We start from the raw sequence: 22,711 nt of genomic DNA, 5'->3' as shown, positions 1-22,711 counted from the left end.
ACACGGGTGGAATCCTGCAGTGATCAGGCAACTCCTGAGCAGTCCCTGATAGTTGAACTGAAGGTAGCAGCAGTACAAGCCAGCTGCCCAGAAATCCCAGGGCCCATGGGGGTATGTCCCCAGCCCATCCTGACCATCCATTTGTGCTGGCAATGCCTGTCTTCCACGTAACATATATGGACCAACACTCATTTCACTCAAGCTGTGGACCATCCATTGCCTCCGTTCAGGTTAGAGACATAGCGAAGGGTGTTAATTTCTGTTACCAGTCCCCTAAAAGCCATCCGATCCCTCTGCTCTTTCTACGCCACGTTAATCACGTCCTGCGGGGGCAGAGAATGTGAGCAGGGCAAGATTTTCAAAGAAGTAAATTAAAACAAGAGGAGAAGCAACCTGACAGTCCTAAAGATGTGGGAGGATGATTTTAATTGAGTTGCGTGAGGGTTTAGCCATGCGGTTAATAGGGGCCACTGGAAGAGGGGTGGCTGTGTATGCTAAGCAGTGCGGCTCATCTTGGGCTCCTGGCAGTGGCAGAGTGGGAGCTGCCACTGGCATTTTGGCAGGTCTGAGGATTTCTACCCCTTGAGGAGTGAATCCTGTGGACAGAATAGGTCCTGTTCCTGCCTGAAGGCACTGGGCTCTCCCTTCCCTCCCCGCGCATCCCGCTGAGCCGGAGCTGCCCTCTGAAATGTCAGGGAGAGGAAGCAATCCTTGGCTTGTTAGTTTCTACAAGGAAATAAAATGCACAGATGGCTCGAGCATCCTCTATCTCAAAGGCAGGAAAAGGATTCTCCGGGCAGGAGCAGGCAGCCAACAAACCCGGAGCGATTCAGGGAATGGGGGACCAAACAAAGCGGTGTCTGGCCAGCAGCAGAAAGGGTGGGCCGAGGGGAAACGAGCTCTCTGATGTGCGGGAGCATCCCTCACCCGAGCAGAGCAGCAAACAGCCGGCTCCCCTGGGGCCCGGGGAGGCTGCTGACAGCAGAGATCCTGGAGGAGGTCTGCAGGGTGGCCCCGGCTGACCCGCTGCCCCAGGCCGGACATGTGGCTACCTGACAGAGGCTAACTTTGGCTCAGGACGTAGCCTCTTGGGGAGGATGGAGTAGGGAGTGAGTGCGGGGGGGTGTCAGGGAGAGGAAAGACGGCAGGAGACAGAAATGCAAACATGGCCTGACAGCGTGGGGCAGGGGGAGGGGAGGAGGAAAAAGCAGGGTAAACCTGGCAGGATGGAGCAGGAAACCAGGCTGGAGTGAGGCAGGGCGATGGTGAGATAGTGCTTCCTGCGGGGGGAGAAAGGCAGACAGATAAACACTCCCAGACAGGCGCTCCTTGACCCCTCTTTAGGATGCTTTGGGATGACGGCACCATGGTGGCTATGCATGCCCCTGCAGACCAGAGTCCCTAAAGCAGGTGGCAGCGTGGTTGGGCATCGGGTATAGCTGTGCTTTGCTGCCTCAGGGCAGCTGGTTTGTGACAGACCCTGGTTTAAATCCCTGCCTGGAGACGCCAAGGGACCAGGACTGAAGGATGCAAGGGTAAATTTGCTCCTCAGGTCAGCCCAGCTCTCTTGAAAGTGGCTCCTGCTTTCAAGCTCTTGTGTTTCTGTCCCTTGATGAGACTGCCAGCTTAGAAATCCAAGAGCTTAAGGAGTCCAGAGAGCTCATGACTTTCTTTGCCTCATTCCCCATCAGTGCAGTGGTTGTGAGATTTGTGTGCCTTGCCAGAAAAGAACTAGTGAATTACAGTTTATGAGGAATAAGAAGCTAAATGGACCCACTGGGGTGCGTGCATTGAGGACAGAGCAGCCTTTTGGACTGAGAGCACGGGGCTGTTTGGCCAGACCCATGGGTGCTGGATGCACAGCCGTGGTGCTGTGGAGTGCCGGGGGCTGGGGGAGCAGAGCAGAACACCCGGCCTCGTGGTGCTGCTATGGCTGTGACTTCTGCTTGTGTCAGGACCATGCTGCTGTTTTGTGATGCACTCTCTGCTTGCATCTCTGTCCACCGCACTCCCTGCTTGGCTGGCAGGCAGGGAGATGCTTTGGCTGCGATCTGCCCTGGCCACAGGTGCTGAGCTGGAGGAGAGCCCTGATATTTGCACTCCCCAAATGCCCTGTCCGTTTTGGCACACATCCTTCCTCCTCATCTGGCATTGCTGTAGGCCCGTGGTGCTTGGGGAGTCTCTGAGTCTGATGCCAAGAGAAAAGCGTTTCCACCCTCAGATGGGTCCCTGTTCGGGGTGCTCCTGCCTCCATACACCAACTTACCCAGAGGTGTCTTGGAGCAAAGTAAATATCTCACTATGCTTTTGGTGTTGGACAGGAGGGATCAGACACCCATTAATGATGATCACCTCTGTGTTTGTGAGCGTTGGTTGAGTTTCTGTAATTATTAGTGCCTTGTATCCCCTGAAAAATGACACCTTTCTCTGGTTGAAGCAAAGGAACATCTGATGCTTTGGGAATATCCTCACAAAACGGTGAGGACACAGATCCACCGCACTTTGATTTGGTGTGATTTGGGGCTTTGAGGTCCATAGATGAAAATCTCTGGACCAGAGGAGTGTTGTCTCACCATTATCATCACCCACCCTGAGAAGGGGAAAGGTGTTGCTCTGGGTCTGAATGAGCTCTTTGTGCCTGGGGGTCAGTCGTGTGGCTGGGACAGTGATCAGTGGTGCTGCAGTAGCACAACACAGGGCACAGAGGGGCTGATGCTGCACAGAGGAGCACAGCCCCTGCATTTAACCCCTTCTGGGACACATCTGAAATGATGGTCAACCCTGAGTTGCAGAAAAAGAACATCTTTCATGAATGCCATAACAGAAGGGAGCTGCTTCCTTTGCCCTTGTGCAAATACATCATTTTGGGAGGATTTCCAGTTTTCTACCGTTATAGTTTTTGATTTATTCATTGCTTACACCTCAGCCTGTTTCCATCTTGCCCACAGAGCCCTTTAGCATGCCACCTCTCTTGTTTTTCCCCCAGCCTTACTATGGGCATGGGTGTCTCCTGGGCAGAACCTGCTCCATTGGAGTGAATTCCCACCGTGGTTTGGAACTCACCCTGCCCGCTGTGAGGCTGGAGAGAAAACACCTGGTATTTCACCCCCACGTTTGCTGGAGCCTGCCATTCATTTCTCAGCCTCGTGTGATATCTCACCTCTCTGCAAAACAAGCCTTCCTCCGTGCTGGCAAGCACCGGGAGGAGGAAGAGGAGGAGCTGACAGCCCTACGTCCAAATTCCCCCTGCTGCCCTGCCAGCTGCCTGCTCCTTGCATGACGTGACACTCACGCTTTGCCACTCCAGCCCACAGCTGGATGCTTGCCCTGTGCGTGAGAAGGAGTCACTCCGTGAGGGAACTTCAGCCCTGTAGGTGGGAAGTTGGCCCGGCTCTGCCTCCGGCATGTGGACTTCCATGTGTCTGTGGGCAGCTGCAGGTCCTCCAGCACCAGGGCACTCAGTTATACCAGCACAGGGCAGGTGGGGAAGAGGTAGCTGGAGTGGACGGGGAAGCTGGCTGGGGTTAGTTCCTGCAGGGCAATGCTGCACATGCAGTTTTTCCAGCAAATGCTGCTAATTCGGCCAATCCCAGCCTGGAAAGATGGAGGAGAGGTTTGCAGAAAGGGCAGAGCAAGGTTTCTCCTCCCTCTCCCCCAGTACCAACTGTTGCTGCTCTTCTGCATCAGAAAGGGTCATTCAGTCCCCGTGTCATCAATTCACAGTGAGGTACCAGAATTTTATTGTTGGCTGTCCAGGAGCAGGTCTGTGCTCACATAGTAGCTGTGGTGCATGATTGCAGGTCTAAGTGCATGCCTTGCCCTGCTTGTAAGGGATGGGCCCCACCACTGGCTTTGCAGCCCGCAGGGGCAGCTCGGGGCAGCCAAAGGTTTGGGCTGGGGGTAAAACCCAAGGGGAACAGGAGATGCTTTGTAAGATGAGCTACGTTGGGCTCTAAGGTATTGCTGGTCCCTGAGCAATTCCAGGGCATTCAGAATGTTGTTGAACTCTGGCCAGGGACAGGTCAGAGCACTGCTTGAATCCAGTGATTCAGAAGGGGCTCATCCCCGGGCTTTGCATTGCACACTGGGGATGTGGGTAAACTCAGGGGCTCCATCCTGGAGCCTCAGTCTGCGGATTCAATCACCTGCTACAAATCTGCCAGAAATCCCTTTTGTAGAAAGTGTCCTGGAATCTCAAGTTCCCGCCTTGTTTTGTTGGGATGCTCATTGGCTGGGAATTGTGCCTGAATACCACAAAGTAGGGATGGGGTAGCAGGGTCAGGATAGCTTTGCTATCCTGACTTTTTTTCATTTCCAGCCTATCTTTTGGCCTAGTACAGCACTGGAGTGGCCAGGCTGGGTTGGGCTGTGGATGCAAGGTGCAGGGAGACAAGCAGGATCACACAGCCTCAGCAGTACACGTGGTGGCAGGAGCGTGAGCCGTGCCGGTTAGCTGGGGACACGCGGCGGCTGTGGCCACAGCGATCCAGCCCAGCGCCGGGGAAGGAAGTCAGCGAGAAGGACAGAGTGTGAACAAAACCCCTGTCCGGAAAGGCACCCCGTTAATCAGTCAGCAGGGCCGACTCAGCAGAGAGGGAGGGAAGGGGAAGCGGAGAAGGGCTGAGGTGGTGTGGGGGGGCTCGGCGCGAGGATCCGGTGCAGGGCTTCCTGCGGGTGGAAGCAGACGGAGAGTGGGAGCCGTGTTGTGCCATGCCGTGCTATGCCATGCCTCCACCTTCACCCATGCACAGCCTTTGCATGGGTTTCCAAACCCATTGCTCACTGCGGCAGTGCTGCCCCTGGCACAGACACTTTGCAGTGATTTAACCATCTGCAGCCGTCGCAAGGGAAAACCAGCCCTATGAGGGTGGAGAGGTGAGGTCAGGCACAAGGCTGGAGCCTGCAAGCTGCTGGGTCTCTGTGAAATGCCCCAGGGTGGGTAGCACTTTCCAGGGCAAGCATGGCTTCCCCAGCAGGCAGGGAGAGCCCTGGGATGCAGGACCCCAGCGGGCAGCCCTGCTGCCATGCTGGGAGCCGCAGTGATTTCAGGGTGCAGAAAGAGGCAGAGAGGGATGGAGAAAATGAAGGAGGCAGCAGCTATAAAGAAAAGGCCCTTGGCGCAACCTGGCCCCTCTCAGAGCTGTGCGCCGAGAGATCAAGGCTAGGAAAAGCGCTGGGAAATGCACTTCTCTGAAAATAGACAAGGTGTGAGTGGCTGTGGGATCCTGCTTCCTCTCGCGGCATCCCATCAATCCCTCTCTGTTTATTTTAATATCCCGCTGCCAACTTGCTTGGAAACCATCTTGAAAAAACAAAGCTCGCCGGGGCTGCTGCATGCCTTTTTAATTACACTAATGCTCTCCCTGTGCAAGGGCACGATTTGGTGTGTATGAGAGAGTGGGATCATGCTCAGAGGGCCGAGGAGATAACGCATCACCAGGGTTGGAGGTGGGGAAGGAGGGACTCAGAGGAGAGGAGGCGCTCTGTGCTCTGGAGACATCTCCCTCGCACCCTGGGATTTGCTGGAGACACAAACCATCTGTATGTCGGTTAGCAGAGATTTAATGGCCAAACTCAGCACCAAGTTCAGTGTTGGGGAGAGTGAGACACAGGAGTGAGCTGTAGCAGGACACGCTTCCCTGGGGAGGGAAAAGACAGGGGCAGCAATGGGGTAGATCCATCTGGCAAGCTCATTGAGGGATGGAGAATTTGGCTTGGGGAAAGCTGATGGCCTTAAAGATGCTTTTGCGGGCTGGGAATGGCTCTGTGCATCCCTTTGCCTGTTTTGGATGTCACAGGTGCCTGTGGACATCAGCATCCTGAGATGAGTGTGGGGTGTCAGGGTGAGCAGTGGGTCCCCAGCATGATCCAGTGCCTGAGGCAGGGAGTCCCTGAAGCTCCCGGCAGTCCGGGGCTGATGAGGAGGCTGGACAGCCCCAAAAGCTGTCCCAGCACTGGCTGTCAGCAGCGGGAGCGTCCCCATCCCTGCGCCACAGTGCTTTCGGAGGGAGCAGTGGTTCCTTTTCCTGTTGTACTCGCGGAGGGCCATGGACAGGATGCATCTGCAGGAATCCCACAGCCTCAACCTGCACAGATCGTACTTTTCCTTTCTTCCCCTCCACCCCCTGGCGTTGTTTGCTAACAGGTCACCGTGCAGCACGTGAAGGGAGGCAGGGGGTTATTTCTGCAGCCGTCCTGTTCATTCTGAGCCCAGCAATGGGGCAGATGCAGCGCACGGCATCATCCGAGAGGCTCTTGCCACTTTGGACCGCTTATTTAGCGGTTCAAGCAAGGGGGACCACTTCAGTTGTAAGACTCAATTTGGCTCCAGTTGCAGCCAGTCCCAGAGATTGCTGTGCTTGGGTTTGGGATTCACTTTCTGCCCGCTGCCCCAGAGGACTGATGGGATGAGAGGGTCTGCTGTCCCCACCAGCCCCATGGCAAGCCATATCCTTTGCATTTTGGGCTGAGCACCATTGAGGTGCAGGCATTGGTTCTTGCCAGGGTGATGGACCAGCAGGCTGTGGCCATCTGGAGAGCAGTGTTTGCACTGGGATAAGCATGTCCAGCATTAATAGGAAATGCAGCTTAGCGGTCAGATTCCTTTCCCCCCCACCCCCTTTTTTTAATAAACCTCGTTACATTTTGAAGGGATTTTACCAAAAATGCGGTCATTTATTTTCGCAGCCCCGGGGCACATTTTTGTCTGTGACATTTGAACGTCCCCTCCCTTAGGGAAGGGGAGGTTGGAGGCACAAGGCAGGGTGTCCTCCGTGGGGGCTGAGCACTACCCGGTCCTAATGGCCATGGTGACGCCAACCCGAGCGTGTGTTGAATGATGACCGATGGCTGTTGTTGTTGTCACTGAGAGAGGGGTGTTTGTAGGACAGGCCATGGGGAGCGGGACCCACACACAGGCTGAGGTGGGTCGGGGCTGATGCTGCCTCACGCGGGTGAGGGAAGAGGAGGCAGGAGGTGGGGGGGAGATGGCCGTCACCCCGCCGTTGCCATGGGGGCAGCCGTGGGGACACCACCTCGGAGCCGCGCGCAGGCGGGAAGGAAGTGGAGAACAATCGGGGAGAACAAGGCCGGCGGCCCTGGCCTGGCGGTGCCGCTCGGCACGTCCCTGCGCCGCCGGGTCCCCCTCAGCAGCCTCTCCTGGTGGCGGTGGAGCCGGGCACCTCGGCTGCCCCATGGGCATGTCTCCTCAGAGGCCGTGTGTCAGAGGGGCTGGTGGCCGTTCGGTGTCTCCTGAGGCAGGTTTCCCCATGGAGAAACATTCACCGTGTGGCTCTACCAAGGGCTGTGGACCTCAGGCCATGGTTTTGGAGGACAGGTGTCACACAGTGTTCCTGCTGTTTGTGATCTGTCAGATCTCCCTGTCACATCCCTGATACATGGGTTTGAGTGTTACGGGGGAAGGAGACAGAGATGCAAACAACAACATGGTTGCAAAACACTTGTGTTTCTATAGAAAATCAAGCTAGCAACATATTTTTGCATTCTTTTCTTCCTTAGCGTTAACATCTACCTGAGTCACAGCTTCACATTTCGCAACTTTGATGTTTTTTCTATTTCGGGTTAGTTTGCTTGCTTGTTTTTGCAGTCACCAAGACTTTTCTTTTGAATTATCTCACATCTCCAGGAGCTGGAGTTCTAGATAAAGATCACAAAGTAATGACAGTCAGTAACACTGTGCTAATGAAAAACAAGGGGTATGTCTCTGAGGGTAACCGGTACTTCGGGATGTTTTGTCCATGAGGAGCTCGCGTAGGGTGCATGTCTGGCATGCCGGAGATGCAAGCGCTGGAGAAGTGGGACTCTCCCAGACAAAAGCTGGAAGAACAGTGTGATAATGTTTAACTGCCTGTCCTTGAGCCTGGACAATTTCACTCCTGGAATGCCTATCCAGCTTTGGGGCAGAGAAGGGGACTGTTGTAATCCCCAAAGGTTTGGTTCTGTACCTGAGAGTGCCCAGCAGGAGAAGGGCATTCAGTAAATCACTGCCAGCTTCTGAGAGCATCTCTGCCCAAATGCAAGAGTTTTGCATTTGTGGTATCTAGGCACCCTGATTTGTGCCCCTAATTAGAGAAAACTACATGTGTATAGAAAAATCTCCTGCCAGACTCCCTCCGGTTAGCAGATAAGACCATTTCAGAGCCCTACTCCAAATGAGCTCAATCTCAGTCACCTGGTGAGGAATGGCCACACCTGAATTCCCTGATTTCTGGTCTTCCATTCTTTTTCTGGCCCTCATCTGTGCTAGTCTGTCTGTCTGAGCCCAAGAACTGTCTGGCCCTAGGGCTGTTGCTGAAGAGCTGCTCGCTGGAGCCAGAGAGGCTGCAAATGAACCACTTTTGGCTCAATGAGCCGGCATTAAACTGTCTTTTAGGAGCAGACTCCTACAAGCTGTTTCCTTCAAGAGGCTCATGATGCCAGGCTAGCTGCTGCTCACAGTGGTGGTCCAGACTAGCAGATGTCTGCATCATCCCCTCTCTCCTTTCTCTCCACAGATCTGGTGAGCAGTTATTCTATGACCCCCCCTACTCTTAGCATCACTGAGGAGGAACACATCATCAACGCCAAGGATACGCTCACCATCACCTGCAGGTAAGGCACAAGCGAGCGTGGCCCTGCCTAGACTGCTCGTACCTGGTGAGTGCTGGAGAACCAGGCAAGGAGAGCCCACCAGGGACACTGCCTGCAGTACACCTGCAAATTAGCACAGCTGGCTGGAAACCTGCCACATTCACCAAGTGTGAATTCATCTAATTAATTAATTGAAAAAGAAGCTGAAGATGTCTCAGAGGGGATGGTGGTAACCTCTGCTGTAGTCTTGCAGGCAGAAGGAAGACACAGAAACATTTGTATGATCTGATAGCTTCCTTGTAAGCTCTTTAGGGAAACTGGCCTTCCTGACTCTCCTTGTCTTTCTCTGATGTTGCTTGTGCTCACCTCCTCAGGGGCTGTAGTTCTGTTTTTTAAATCTAGCAGGTTATTTGCAGGCACATTGAGAAATCTCCATGGGAGAAGGCAAGGCTGCACTTAGTGGTGACTGTGAGAGGCTTCCAGCTTTTTTAGGAAGCTGGGATTTCATGCTCTGCCTTGTACACATGGAGGTGAAGAGAAGCCCCAGCGAGGCCAGGTGAATAACTGTGAGAAGAGCTGGAGAATCTCTGGTTGTTTTGGAGACTGGCTCTGAGAAGGTGATGTGCCTGAACTGGTATATTCCAGGCTTGGGACACTTGGCTGTACATGTTTTCAGTACTTCCCCTAGTCTTGGAGAATTGACCAAGATCAATTTTCCTGACAAAGCTGGAGTTTCCCTTCAGCAGCTGAAAGCAGATCCATGCCTGGGATCTGAGTGCTAGGGGCCAGTGGGGATATAAATTCAGCGTGGGCCTCAAATGGGTGTTCCTCGGTGTTATATATAACCATGGAGCAATTACTGCAAGCACTTGGCTGGCATTGTGTTCATGTCTTGTCACAAACATATTTAACTTTTCCTGGAACAGATGGCATTGCTTTTACTTTGTGAATCAGTTCATAGCCATGGGAGAGGGACAGAGGAAAGGTTGTTGGTGGTCATAGTGAACTGATTTCACTCAGTCTGGGAAGCTAAAGTGACTGGGGCTTGTTCATACAGTGACCTGAGGAGCCACGGTGTGTGCTGGGTTGTAGGAAGTGTATGAGTTGGAGAACTGTGGTCAGCCACATAGCTGCTGTAGGGGACATAGAGGAAGAGGAGGGAGTCCGGGGACTCCAGTGCTCTGCTGTGGCAGTTGTCTCCACAAATGATGTTGGAACTGACACCTTCTGTTAAAACTTTGGAAGAGGGGAGATTCAGTGAGATTATTCTGAATGAGCGTATAATCAGGCCAGATCCTTTCTCAGCAGTGGCCCAGGCAGGGACACAAAAAGTGGTTTCAAGACTGTGTTGCTTGCAGATTGAGCCAAGGCTAAAGGACATCCTGAAGTTAGAGTTGTGGTTAAAGAAAGTGTCTTCTGCACTCAAGCATGAACATATCTGCTTAGCACCATGAAGCGGAAAGCCTTTCTTTGCAGGTAACCCTCCTGGACTGTGGACAAGATTGCCCTTCCCTTGTGCACTCTTTAGGTATCAATTAATATGAAGAAAAATCACATGAAGTGGAAAAACAAAATCTTATTTCCAGTGCAGAGTGTACATGGCCTGCCCTTGCAGGGCGCATCGTGCAAGCTGCAGAGTCAAGTGGGAACAAGCTCCATGTTTACTGCTTCGAGTGCCAAGCTCATCTTTCGGGCTCACAGTGCACTGGCATGGACACAGCTGAGATAAGGAAGATCCCTACCCCTGGCTCCAGATGCTGTGCAGGACTGAACAGGCCAGCCAAAGAGCAGCAGGGCCACCTGCAAACAGTGCTAAAACCCATGCACCCTCTGCCTGTGTTGTTCCCTGGCTGCCCCTTGCTCCTGCATCCTGCTGTCCCAGCCATGCTCCTTAGGGGCTGTGCAGTGTCCTTCACACCATCCGCAGGTCTCAGCATCTCCTGCATGGCTCAGAGGTTCCCCTTCTCCCTCTGAGCTCTCAAGCCTGTGTTTGTCTAATGTCTTGAGGAGAGGACTTTGACTGTGGGACATTATTACTTTGTTTGAATGGAAAGTAAATCTTTCCTGGTCCCTGGATCTCTGATTACACCCAGCTGCTTCTCCAACCTCTTCTCTGGACCATGACCCACCGTGGGAAGACCTGGCTTGTGTTAATGGGAGCTGAAGGGAAAAGCATGCAGACCACCAAGAGAACAGGCAAAGCAGAGGGTGGTGGGGCAGGGTAGGGCAGAAACAAATATGAAATCAAATCCAGGATCCAGGGATTTCCTGCTGAGCATCGTGTTGGAGGTGCCTTCAGTTTGACCCTGGTCTTCCCTTGAGAACAATGTCCTCTGGCTGCTCTTCGAGCTGCCCTGGAGCCAGGAGTACGGGCCTGCTTGAAGCAGTGCTGCAGCAGAAAGCTGAGCTCAAAACCCACCATCTGAGACTCCCTGGAGACCTTTCAAGCTTTACCCACTGAACGTGAGAGTCCCGCAGCCAACTGCGCTCTCAGGCTCCCTTGCAGCAGCCTGGATGCTTGTCTAATCACCACTGTCACACCACTGCAGGTCACCTAGCATCATCAGTGACCAGAGTCTGTGCCAGGCCGTGGGATAAGCGATGCTTCTGGAGCTGGGCATGCTTAGCAGAGACACAGAAACACAGCACACCCGTGAGGAGCCACCAGATGCTGGGGCTGTGCTTTTGCAGATGGCATCACATACAGGCATGTTCTCTTGTCACCCAACACAATACACCCTTGAGAGGCCCACACAGAGCAAGGGACCACTGTAGGAGCATTCCCCAAAATACCGATCATACCAGGGCTGGCTGAGAGCCCCAGTGATGTTTTGATCTAAGCATGTGGCAGAGCATGGCAAAGGGGCTGATGCCCACGTGGACAGTGCATCTTTTATTTGGTCTCATCCTGAGAAGGAAGGAAAGAATATTGTGAATCTCTGCATTCATGCCCTCAGCAGCCTGTGCTGGGGGAAAGCAGAGAGCTTGTGCTGTTCCAGCTCATCAATATTGGATCAGAGCCCACGGGATCCAGCTGCACAACAGCAGGAGCCTCCAAGGGATCAACTTGGTCCTGGCTGTGCCATCCCCATCCCACCTCGTCCCATCCTGTAGGTGCTGGGCACTCAGGTGGAGAGAGAGTGTCACCTCAACATGGTATTTGCAAGAAGGGCAAGGCTGTCCTTTGCTGCCCAGTGACTTGTTAATAGAGCTGGTTCACAGATGCACAAACCTGAGTCTGGCAGAGAGGAAGTATTTGACCCCAGAGCCCTCTTGGCTCCTGAGGAGGAAATGGGCTTTGTGGCGGGGCTGAAGGAGCCTGAGGACAAGGCAATGCCCCACCGTGACTGCTCCAGAGCAGTGTCCAGGGGCACACACCACCTGCTGCTCTTTCCTACATGTGTGTGACTGCTCTGGACATCCTCTGTGGTGCTCACGGGGGATCTGTCTTATCCCAGGTAATCCACAAAGCCACAGCCAGTTTTTCCCATCATAGCACACTTGGGAGCTTCAAAGAGGATTGAAGAAAAGTGGTGCCAATTGCAACATCTCCCTTGAAGAGCATCTGTCCTGAAAATATTTAGGAAAACAGCTGTGGAGAAGCCCACAATGCATCTGTTTCCAGCTGGCTTCAGCAGGCTCCATCAGCCAGCAGCACATTATCGAAGCTGAAGGAAAACAACTTGGGAATAAATCTTTGAAGGTGACAGATAGGAGGGAGGAAACCATCCAAAACTGCTGCCTGGACCGTCCCTCAAATGCAGAGGGTAGATTCAGAAATAAAGCCAAGTAAGCCTGGCCTGCCATCCTCCCTGTCTTCTGGTGCTCTTAACACACCATTGAGGTGAACTTGGACTCACACCAACACCTACATCTTCTGTGTTCCCACTGGCTCTGGTTGAGCAGCACATGATCAAGGAATGCCTTGGTTTAGAGCTGCCCGCAGGCTGGTCGGCAAGTCTGTTTGTACTGGCCCATCCGTGTTTGTACAAATACGTGTCACTCAGCTAGTGCAAGCCTTGATGGTTAATAAAACAAGTGGATCTGATAATGTGTGAAAATCCCAGTGGGTAAACAAACAGAAAGCGGAAACACTGGAGACTTGTACAATTACCCTGCTCCTTGTGGAGAGCCAAAAATGCCTGAGCAACAGCAAAGGGCTTTGGGGCTCCTTTGTGCAGTTGGGGTGTGAAGCGCTCAGCTCCGGGTTGAGAGCGGGGCCAGCCCCATGGTCTGTGCTTGGTACAGCGAGGCCATGGGCACAGCAGCAGTGGGCATGGCAGAGGCCACTGGGTGTTACAGGTTTGGTGATCAGATTTAGTATTTTTTTCCCTGTGCATGCATAGGATGGGGAAAACTCAAAATTCAAGAGCTTTATTTTTATTGAAGTGTTTGTGAGACAGCTACTTTGGAAAAGCCTGCCTGTGATTCATGGACACAAGCCACCAGAGCTGTACTTCCAGTCCTGCCTCAGGCACTGATGGCATTTTCAGTGAATGCAGAAGTTTGAGCTGGGTCAGAGGGGCTGCGTGGCTGTCCCCAGGGGCACGTCACTGCCTCCAGAGCCTTTATGCCTGGTGACATGGGGAGAGTGCAGCACAGTGTCTCCAAACTCAGCCGCAGCGAGCAAGACAGCAAGGTCTGCAGGAAGATAAATCAGCTGCTGAAGACAAACACAAAGCGGCAGGTCTTTCCCCCATGCTTGGACAGAAATCCTGTCCTCATTGCATATGAGCCATTTGCCCTCCGATAGCACCTTATCTTACTTCCTTCTTGCTGTCCCTTGCTGTCTGCATCCAGTTATTGGTGATGGTCATGGTCTGCCTGCGCTTAGAAGCATCTGCCCACAAAGCTGTCCTGGCAGAGGAGCTGCATGTGCCAACATGCCTATTCCCAACTTGCGTAATAGATGAACCCAGTTTCCCCTGATAGAGTAAGTGGTGCTGACAAAAGGCCCTTCTCACCCCACAGCTGTCTCTTGCGATATCTTCTTTTTTCCCCCTTCTTTTGCACATTCTTAAGTGACTTTCAGATTTACTGGCAAACTTTCAAGTGGAGACTCGGCCTTCCTCTGAAAGGGGCTCTGATTTCACAGAAGGAAACTTCCAGCATGGAATAAAAGCTTGTTTTGTTTGTAGTAAACAAGTGCAGCTATAGCAAGCTGTGGTGGCGCGTGCGTGCGTACATGTGCATGTGCAAGCTTCCCGCTCTGGAGAGCCTCAGTTATATATAAATAGACATGTGCACGCTCTGCCTGGGGGTTTCTTGCAGTTCCTGGGCTTTTCCGTTTGTCTTTGGGCTGCTGGAGAACAGGGTCTGTGGTTACGGAGAGGTGTTTGTAGCTCAGTGTCTCAGCAGAGGTGGGAAGGGGCAGCAGGGTGCTGTGTAGAGCAAGGGAACCCGCTCTCACAGCAGCAGAGAAGGAAGCAGTTAGCTGAGCCTCTCCTTGTTTTTACCTTGCAGTCTTTTATCCCTGACTCCCTCCTGCTTTTTTCCTTCCCGTTTTCTTTCCAGTCTGCTCTCCTTCCCTCGTTCTCCTTCCCACTCCATTCATCACAGCACGAGCCCCAGCCAGCAGCTATGCTGAGCCAAGGGAACTCATCACATCCATGTGTTTTCTTAATAGCTCTGGACCCTTTTAATAATGAGAGGGAATAGAGAATAAATGGAGCCTTTCCCTCAGGGCCCTCTGTGGCTTCTTGTTCTGGCATCAATACCAGTAGGACAGTCACGGGAGGGGGAGTCCTGCTTGTGAGTGGGCTGATATCTTACAGCTTAGCATGGCCAGAGAGGTGGCCTGGGAAAGGGGATGAGCCTCTGTGTGCCCAGTGGTTGGTGAAGCTGCTTGTGCCTATTCTTCTCCTTGGAGGATAGCCATGCCATAGCCCAAGAGTGGTGGCTGGGCCATGTACAGATGTGTGCAGAGTCACAAAGGGCACTTAAATCCTCACTGCGTTCCCCCTGCTCAGCCCAAAGCTAACTCTCCTCTTTGCCCATGTCTAGAGGCCAGCACCCCTTGGAGTGGTCGTGGCCTGGGGGCAAAGTGGACCCTGCTGGGAAGGAGAAGGAGACTGAGTTGGTGGCCTCAGCAGCCCCCAGCAGCAGCCGGGCAATCCGAGAAGAAGACTGCGAGGGCACCGGCACAAAGCCGTACTGCAAAGTCCTGGTGCTGACAGAGACCCAGGCGAACGACACGGGTTACTACCGCTGCTACTACAAGTACATTGATGCCAAAATCGAGGGCACCACAGCGGTCAGCACCTACGTATTTGTGAGAGGTAAGAGCCATCCATCTGTATGCACCTTCAGCTCAGCGGCAGCCTGTGCACCAGCATAATAGCAGAAAAAGCCCAACGTGCCCCCCAGCCTCCCAGGGCAGAGCGTGGCTGCTGCAGGCTCAGGGAGGGGGTCAAGGGCTGGTGGTTCCCTGCACTTCAGGGGAGCCAATATCCATCCATGGCGGCAGCGCCTGGGATTCAATTACGTCGCGGCCGGAGGGCATTGCTCCAGCCGGGCTGGAATGCAGGAATTTAAGGAGTGAAAACCGGGCCTCAGAGATGCTTCACCGCTAAAAAAAGCACCAGAGTTAGCTTCTGGGCAGCTGGGGCTCTCCGAGATGCTAGCAGCTAGGGATGATAATGTTCCATAAAGCTGAGACTGAGAGAGGGAGAGGAGCAGTGGTACAAACACGCCATGTGCAGCCTTCTGTCCCTGGGCTTGATGGCCCTGGAGCCACTCCACAATGGCAGGCTTGGATGCTTCCCTCCACCTAGTACAGGGGCTGCCTGCGCAGGCAGGGTTATAAGATGTGTTTTGGAGGAGTAAGGCTGTCCACCAGGCTTGGAGCTGGAACCTCAGCTCAGCAAGTGGCTGCGGGGCCAACACTCAACTTCTCCATGCCCCAGGGTCTCCTCCTGCGCTGTCTCCCCCGCTGCTCGCAGCATGCTCCAGCAAGATAAATGAGTCCTGTCCCCTGGAAACAGTTGGCTGAGCTATTTCTCTTTCCGCCCCCATTTATTAGTTGGTGCAGTTGTCATGAGCCAGGCAGGTCATGACATACAAGATGCATTTTTGAGAAGTCCCAGGGCAAAGCCAGATTTGCCTCTGCAACTATGCAGAGAAAAATGCAGGGGCAAATGAGAAAAGCTGGGCAGCTGCTGGAGAGGAATGGAGATCTGTTTGGGCAATTGCATCCTCATCCCGTGGGCTCATCCTAAAACAGGACAGAGCTTCCCTGGATCCCAGACATGTTGTGAGGGTACGACTGTGAGTTGGACGGAGTTTTCAGGCACTCTAGGGTATCAGGATGGAGGCAGAGGGCTTCTTAACACATGCTTAAAATAAGTACAACCCAACAAGCTTACATGCGGGGAGTGCTTTTGCAAGAGCCTGATTTTCTTTGTGATCCAGCAAATGCCACTTTGCCCCCTTGTCCACCTTCTCTCACCTCCAGCCCCATGTGCAGCTCGGTAATGGCTCTCCTGTTTAGCAGAGAGCAGCAAATATGCACATGCAGTGTAGCTTAGGGGCAATAAATCCCACACTGTTGGGACCCACGGGACTCACAGTGCCTGTGGACAGCCTGTGAGCAACAGATCCAGCCAACACCTCGCAGCGTTGCTGTGCACATGGCTACACTCATTCCAATCAGGCTCTGCCCTGTTACGGCTATCAAGCATCCAGGAAACCTCAGAATCCGCCTTTCCAGGCAGGACAGGCTTTCAGGCAGGAGAAGGGACATGTCAGGAAAACCCAGGCATACGGTAACCATAGCCATTGCAGAACATCCAGATAAAACCTTGCTTGTTCCTGCTGAACTGGGCTGCAACGTGAAACTGTCCCTAGAGAGCTTGGAAGGGCTGATGTAAGTGTTGGGGATGTTTGGAGACAGCATGGTCAGACCACAGGTTTATCCATCAACCTCATTTCTCATGTTAAGAGCTTGGTGGAATTGCCAGGAACCAGAATATATGTGCTTGGCTGGAAAAATGGGTTCTTCTGCATTTTACCTGTAGCTCAGTTCTCAAATGAACTCTCCACACATATGTCTCATTTCCCATGTGTCCAGTTAGGTGTGTATTTTATTACAGCTACAGATAGCACTGTAAACAAACAGAATGCCTCATCGGGGTAGAATAAGATGTGTACAGCCCCCATCTCATAAAGCTTAGCATATATTAATGAAGAAGATGCTAAATTATTCCCATCCGACCCATTAAGACAGCCTAATAGAAAATATGTGATGTGGTCAGAGAGGGGAGTTAGTGCATGAATCACAAGCTCATTGGCAGCAGCACCAGCCCAGTAAATCAGTTAGTTCTTGGCTGCCATCTGAGCTTCGAGGGGACCTCGTATTCTCTCACCTCTGACAGTTGTGCACCTCCTCCCTCTGCCCAGGGCTCGAGAGAGGAGTGAGGAACATATTCACACTCGAAAACAAATCTGTGATTTCAGAAGTCAGCAATCCTGTGCCAGCACAGAACCCCAGGAAATACAGATAAGAATTCTCTGGGCAATCCGTATATTCATAAGATATGACCAACACGTTTCCTGTGCATGGCTTGTTTCACCTAAGCTGTAGAAAAAAGCTACCAGGAGTACATCTTTGCAGCATGACTATCACTGAAGCAACAGCTTTACATCAAATAGATCACAAATTAAAGGAATTCCCTTATGCACTCCACAGTGGGAGCACTGGGTTGGATTGGATTGTGCTCAGTGTGATTTGAACAGCCTCAGCAGCAGCTGGCATGAGGCACTGGAAGACAACCCGCACACTTCCTATCCTCTGGCCCTGGCTTGGGATGCAAGTGTATTTTGCATCTTGGTCTCACCAGCTCTTTCCAGTGTATCTGGAAAGAACCAGAAATGGGGTCTGTGCTGCCTGTTACCTTGTCAACTCTTGAGGATCAGGTCGGTCTTTGCGCTCTGTATCTGGATGCTGCCTGGCACAATGGGCCATAACACATCTCCTTCATTTGCTGCCATCAGCTCTTTCCACCGTGGAGCCCTGCTTGGGCTTTTCTCATTTGAAATAGGCAATGCACTGAGCAGGATGGGGCAGCCCCTTCTGCAGACACTCTGCTGCTTGGTGCGAGGTCCCCCGGGAGTTTAGTGCAATGTCCCTGTCCTTGCTAAGTCATGTCACTGATTAATTTGGGGTGGGATTGTTCTTCCTGTCAATATTTGTGCTTGCAGCAGTTGGGAGGCAGTGGGGTGGCAGCGCTGGAAAGCTCAGCTCATCTGTTTATCTGCCGGCCGGGATGGCTGCAGGATGACATCTGCATACCATTCCGCTGCGGATCACTTCCTCGCCCTGGAAGGTCGCGCTGCCTGCGTGGCACCAGCACGGCACAGCCCGGCACCGGGCTGAGCCCAGGACGAGACCTGATGGTTACACAACAAGTCAAACCCAGGCAGAGACCTTGAGGGGGACAGGAAAGGGGAGGTCACTTCCAGCACTGCCAAATGTCACACAAGTGCCGCTCCACTGGTGCGGTGTTTGGTGTGGAGGAGCCGGCTGGCCCAGGCACTCACCTCTGCTGCTCCCTTTGCATTCCCAAGCTCCAGGTGTCTCCTCCGAGTGTCACACATTGCAGATGGGGCCATCCAGTTCACCACCACTCCCTCTGGCAAGCTCGTGCTGTGTTAAACAAAGCCAGAAAGCCTCACTCTCTTCTGGTTGGTCCCTCTTCCCAGTTCTTTTCTTGTCTGTTAAGTAGTTGTTCTCCTTGTATCTCTTCTTCAGATTTTGAACAGCCATTTATCAACAAACCAGAGACCCTCCTCATCAGCAAGAAGGAGAACACTTGGGTACCATGCCTCGTGTCCATCCCAGATCTTAACGTCACACTGATCTTGGTGAGAGCTCGGCTAGTGGGAGATTCTGGACCACAATGTTCATTTGTTCTGCATTTGTAATTACCTGAGTGGAAGCAGGACAGGCACTGCCAGGAATGGAAAATATGTGGGACACATTTTCCATGGAAAGTACAAGCCACTGGCTTCCTCGTTTTATTTGCTGGTTGAAGCTGTGCTGTCCAGTTCCCTTGGGCAGACCCCACGGGTTTCCTGCCAACCTTGCTTCTCTTCCCTGGAGCATTATGAAACAAAACAAGACTTTGTTTTAATCCCATTTCCCCGCAGCATCCCCTGTTTCTCTGGTCCCTGATCTACAAACCCTTTAGGTGGTCAGCATCCCTATGAGGGAGGAGGCTGCAGCCCTGGGGCTGATGACTAAAAACAGCTCTGTTATCAGTTTGCTTGTGCCTTTCTTTTTTTTTCCCCCCTTTTTTTTCCTTTACAATGCAAATACATCCTTCCAGGATGAGTGTTACTATTGTACAACAGCCTCCAGGGACACTCTGGGGGCCAGGGGCCTTCCCCTTGCCCGGGAAGGACACTACCCAAGGTCAGCACTCATCCCAGTGGAGCTGATGTTTCGGACATCAGCATCAGTTTCCTTAGCTATCACTAGAAGTTTCCATTCCTGGAAGTCTCTGGCCCACTTTGCAGATGCAGAGGCTCGTGGTTCAGGACACGCTGCTCAGGGTATAGGGGAGGCCGAGATTCCTAGATGACAAACCCTTGGGGGGAAGAGGGCGGGAGGTCAGCACAGCATGATGCTGCATCGTTTCTTCCCGCAAAAGGGATGCGTTAGCCAGTGAAAAGCCTGGAAGGGGTGGGGTGGGAATGTTGTTACCTTCTTATTTCAGTTTGGCAAAATGTTGATTTTTCCAGCAAAATTCCCTCATCCACCCTGACGGGAAAAGCACTTTCTGGGACAACAAGAAGGGGGTGCAGGTACCAACGCACTTGATCAGGGACTCCCTGTTTGTCCAGTGTGAGACTGTCATTGACAAGAAGGTCTTCAGATCCAATTTCTTCATCATCCATATAGCAGGTGAATATTTGGGAAGGTGCAGGGATGGGGAATTTAGATGACTCTGCAGTTCATCAGTGTGGCTCATGGGGTTGTTATGGTCCTGTCTAGCTACCATGACTCTGCATGGTGCTTGTATCTCCTCTGTATGCCAGACAGAGATACACCAAGCACCAGGAGGTCATACTCAAGCGTCCTGTAACTCAAAGAGTCAAAGAGTTAATAGATCAGAAATGTCTTTCCATTGCCTCTTCCTCATCAGGGAGCGAGCTGTACGACATCCAGCTGTATCCCAAGAAAGCCATGGAGCTGCTGGTGGGAGAGAAGCTGGTCTTGAACTGCACAGTGTGGGCTGAGTTCAACTCTGGCGTCCGCTTCCAGTGGACCTACCCTGGCAAACAGGTACCAGCAAACAGAGCAGCTCCAGAAGCACTGGACAACTTTCTCTCTGAGTTGTCCCTTCCTGCCCCTTTATGTGTGCCTCTTCACATCATTGGCAGGGCTCTGCTTCATGATCCTAACCATCCTGTGCCCAGCACATCTTGCTTAGAGTGCTTTCCCATTTTTCTCTCCTGCAGCAGAAGGCAGACAGAGGGGAGACCCCTTTTTCTCTTTGCTGAGGTATTATTGCTCTGGGGCTCTCCTGGGCAAACACTGGCTTCATTTCCACCGGTGCAAATCCAGAACAAACATCATTGGCTTAAAAGGAGCTATTCTAGCCACACAGCCCTGGTTACCAAAAACCTTGAGGGGGTCCCTACCTGCGTTTTCCTTCCCTTCCCCACTGTGTTTTCCTCTGTTGTAGCCTCTGGTTCTTGTGAACAGTGAGACAGGGGAGTCCTCTGAGGGCACCACTCTATTCAGGTATCTGTAGGTCTCCCAGCCTGGTTACTGGGCTGTAGATAAAAGCAGAACTCTATGCTGTTATCCCAGCCTCAGGCAGTCAGTCACACAGGGCTTGCACAACCCCATCCCATTGATGTCTTTCATCCCCTTCTCTCTGTCATCTCCCACAGACGCAGCGGGCGGTGATAGAGCCCGAGCGCCGGTCCCTGCAGACACACACGGAGCTCTCCAGTATCCTGACCCTGCACAACGTCAGCCAGCAGGACCTGGGCAAGTACACATGCACTGCCACCAACGGCGCCCAGATGCTGGAGGAGAGCACTGATGTCATCGTGCACGGTACGGTGCCTTCCGCTCCCCACAGAGCCACAGCCAGAGCCGAGCTGCAAGCACAGCCTCAGACTGCTTGGACAGTGCTTGGCCCAAGGCTTAGTAGAGGGGCTCCTGCACCTCCATCCCACCTTGCTTTAGTAAGACCCAGCCTTCCTCCAGTCCCTCAGCCCTTCTGCGCCCCAGAACCACACTGGAAGCATGATTGCATTCACATTGCCAAGATGACAAGTGAGATGCAAACACCAAACTGGCCCAAATGACAGCGGGATGGCAGGACACACAGGTCTCGTGGTCCTGTGGCAGATGCTGGCCTGGGAGGCATGAGCTGCGGGTGCACAAGGTACCATCAGCACTGGGTGGCTGTCTCCTGGCAGCAGAATGTGACGGGGCAGCACAGCCTCCCTGTGTCCCTGATGGCTCACAACAGTGAGGCCAGAGTCACAGAGCAGTGCTGGTCTGCCCAGCTCTGCCTGGCACCCACTCCCTTCCGCTCCAGAGAGGGGGCCCTGCTGGGAACAGGGATGTGGAAGAGGAACTGGGGGTCATATGAGCAGATTAGACAACAGTGGATTTTGGTTATTTTGACTTCATCGTTGCAGAGAAGTAGTTATTGTCAAGTGCACTGCCACAACACCCTGCCTGTCCTTGGTCCTTGCTGCCAGGCCCTGTGGAGAGCAGCAGATCTTGGTGACAGGCTGTCCCTTTGTGCTCTCCTCTCCTCCATGCTCACCTTTTTGCTTGCAGAAAAGCCCTTCATCAATGTGGAGTGGAGAAAGGGCCCGGTGATAGAAGCCACAGCAGGAGATGAAGCTGTGAAGCTGCCGGTGAAAGTCGTGGCTTACCCCCCACCAGACTTCCAGTGGTAACTCACCTTTCTTACCCTGACCACCTTCTCCTCCTCGCCTTCCCTCTACCAACTAGGAAAGCTTAGCCTGGTCCCTCTGTGGCGAAGATTGTCCCAAATGACACATTTTTCTACCCATGGGGGTCATTTCTCCCACCTACCCTCGCTCTCAGCTGCACAACTTGGGATGGGAGGAGGTGACACTGGGGGGGGAAGCAGCAAATGTCCTAACAGCTCTGGAGAAGCAAATGAAGCTTGCCCCTCTTGTCCCCCTGCAGCGGGGATCAAGGCTGCCCAGAGGAGCAAGAGAGCTCTGCTTATAGCAGAGCTACAACATCCCCAGCCCCAGGCACATCCATACAAGACCCGTAGCTCAGGTCCAGGGAAAGCCCAGGGGTCTCTCCAGAGGGGTCCCCAGTGCTAGCAGCGGCGCCCTGACTGCGCTCTAATGGGGACCAGCAAACCCCTGCCCAGCTGCCAGCGGGACACTTCCTCCCCATGGCTGCATTTTCTCTCTGCCTCCCCGCAGGTACAAGGACGGGAAGCTAATTCCCAAGCAATCTCAATCTTCAATGCAGATCAAGGATGTGTCGGAGCAGCACGCTGGGACGTACACGCTGGTTCTGCGGAACAGGCTGGCGGGGCTGGAGAAGCGCATCAGCCTCCAGTTAATCGTCAATGGTAAGGGAGGGGTTCAGGGCTGGGGTTGAGGGGGAGCCCATGGCTCCAGCCTCTGGGCTACTCCAAGCCCAAGTCTCTGTTGCTATCCTAAAGCAGTTGGTATTTACATCATCTCCTCCCTCATTGCTGAGGGATGCTCTGGTTACATTGAGGCTGGTTCTCTGTGGCCTGGTGATACAGCACAGTTTTGTTCCTGGCTCCATCACTCTCAGCAGGATATGTCCTTGCTCAGGAGCCGTTTCCCAGGACACGCTCTGAGGGGTGACCCTGACTGATACGGACTTGAGGGCAGTGCAGCTGCAGCACACACAAAGCCTGGAGCTGGAGCAGTCCTGGGAAGCTGAAGCTTCTGGGAAGTTTTCCCCCAGCAGAAACTGGTCCAAATCATGCAGGAACCAGATGCCAGCAGAGAAGGTGCTGGAAGGGCACTGCTGCTTGGAGATTTGTCTCCAGCAAGCTCTGTAGCCCTGTGTCGGGGACTGCCAGACAGTGCTTTGAGCCCTGCAGCATCCAGACAGTCACACTCTGCAGAGGAA

At 53.1% G+C, this 22,711-nt stretch overlaps 1 protein-coding gene across 5 annotated transcripts in view; it reads left to right on the top strand.

Annotated features, from left to right (window-relative positions):
• The window catches only part of FLT4 (fms related receptor tyrosine kinase 4), a 57,609-nt gene that overhangs the window by 12,860 nt on the left and 22,038 nt on the right, over nucleotides 1-22,711 (top strand). For all 5 annotated transcript variants that reach the window (XM_030505145.1, XM_030505143.1, XM_030505144.1 and 2 more), the window contains exons 2-9: nucleotides 8,514-8,610; nucleotides 14,593-14,867; nucleotides 18,338-18,450; nucleotides 19,330-19,492; nucleotides 19,734-19,873; nucleotides 20,488-20,656; nucleotides 21,395-21,512; nucleotides 22,024-22,175. In XM_030505145.1, the coding sequence (XP_030361005.1) occupies nucleotides 8,514-8,610; nucleotides 14,593-14,867; nucleotides 18,338-18,450; nucleotides 19,330-19,492; nucleotides 19,734-19,873; nucleotides 20,488-20,656; nucleotides 21,395-21,512; nucleotides 22,024-22,175 (1,227 nt within the window). The remainder of the gene's footprint in view (nucleotides 1-8,513; nucleotides 8,611-14,592; nucleotides 14,868-18,337; nucleotides 18,451-19,329; nucleotides 19,493-19,733; nucleotides 19,874-20,487; nucleotides 20,657-21,394; nucleotides 21,513-22,023; nucleotides 22,176-22,711) is intronic.

Source organism: Strigops habroptila, chromosome 12 (assembly GCF_004027225.2).
Source record: "Strigops habroptila isolate Jane chromosome 12, bStrHab1.2.pri, whole genome shotgun sequence".
NCBI classification, from domain to species: Eukaryota; Metazoa; Chordata; class Aves; order Psittaciformes; family Psittacidae; genus Strigops; species Strigops habroptila.
This window is presented reverse-complemented; position numbering and strand designations above follow the sequence as displayed.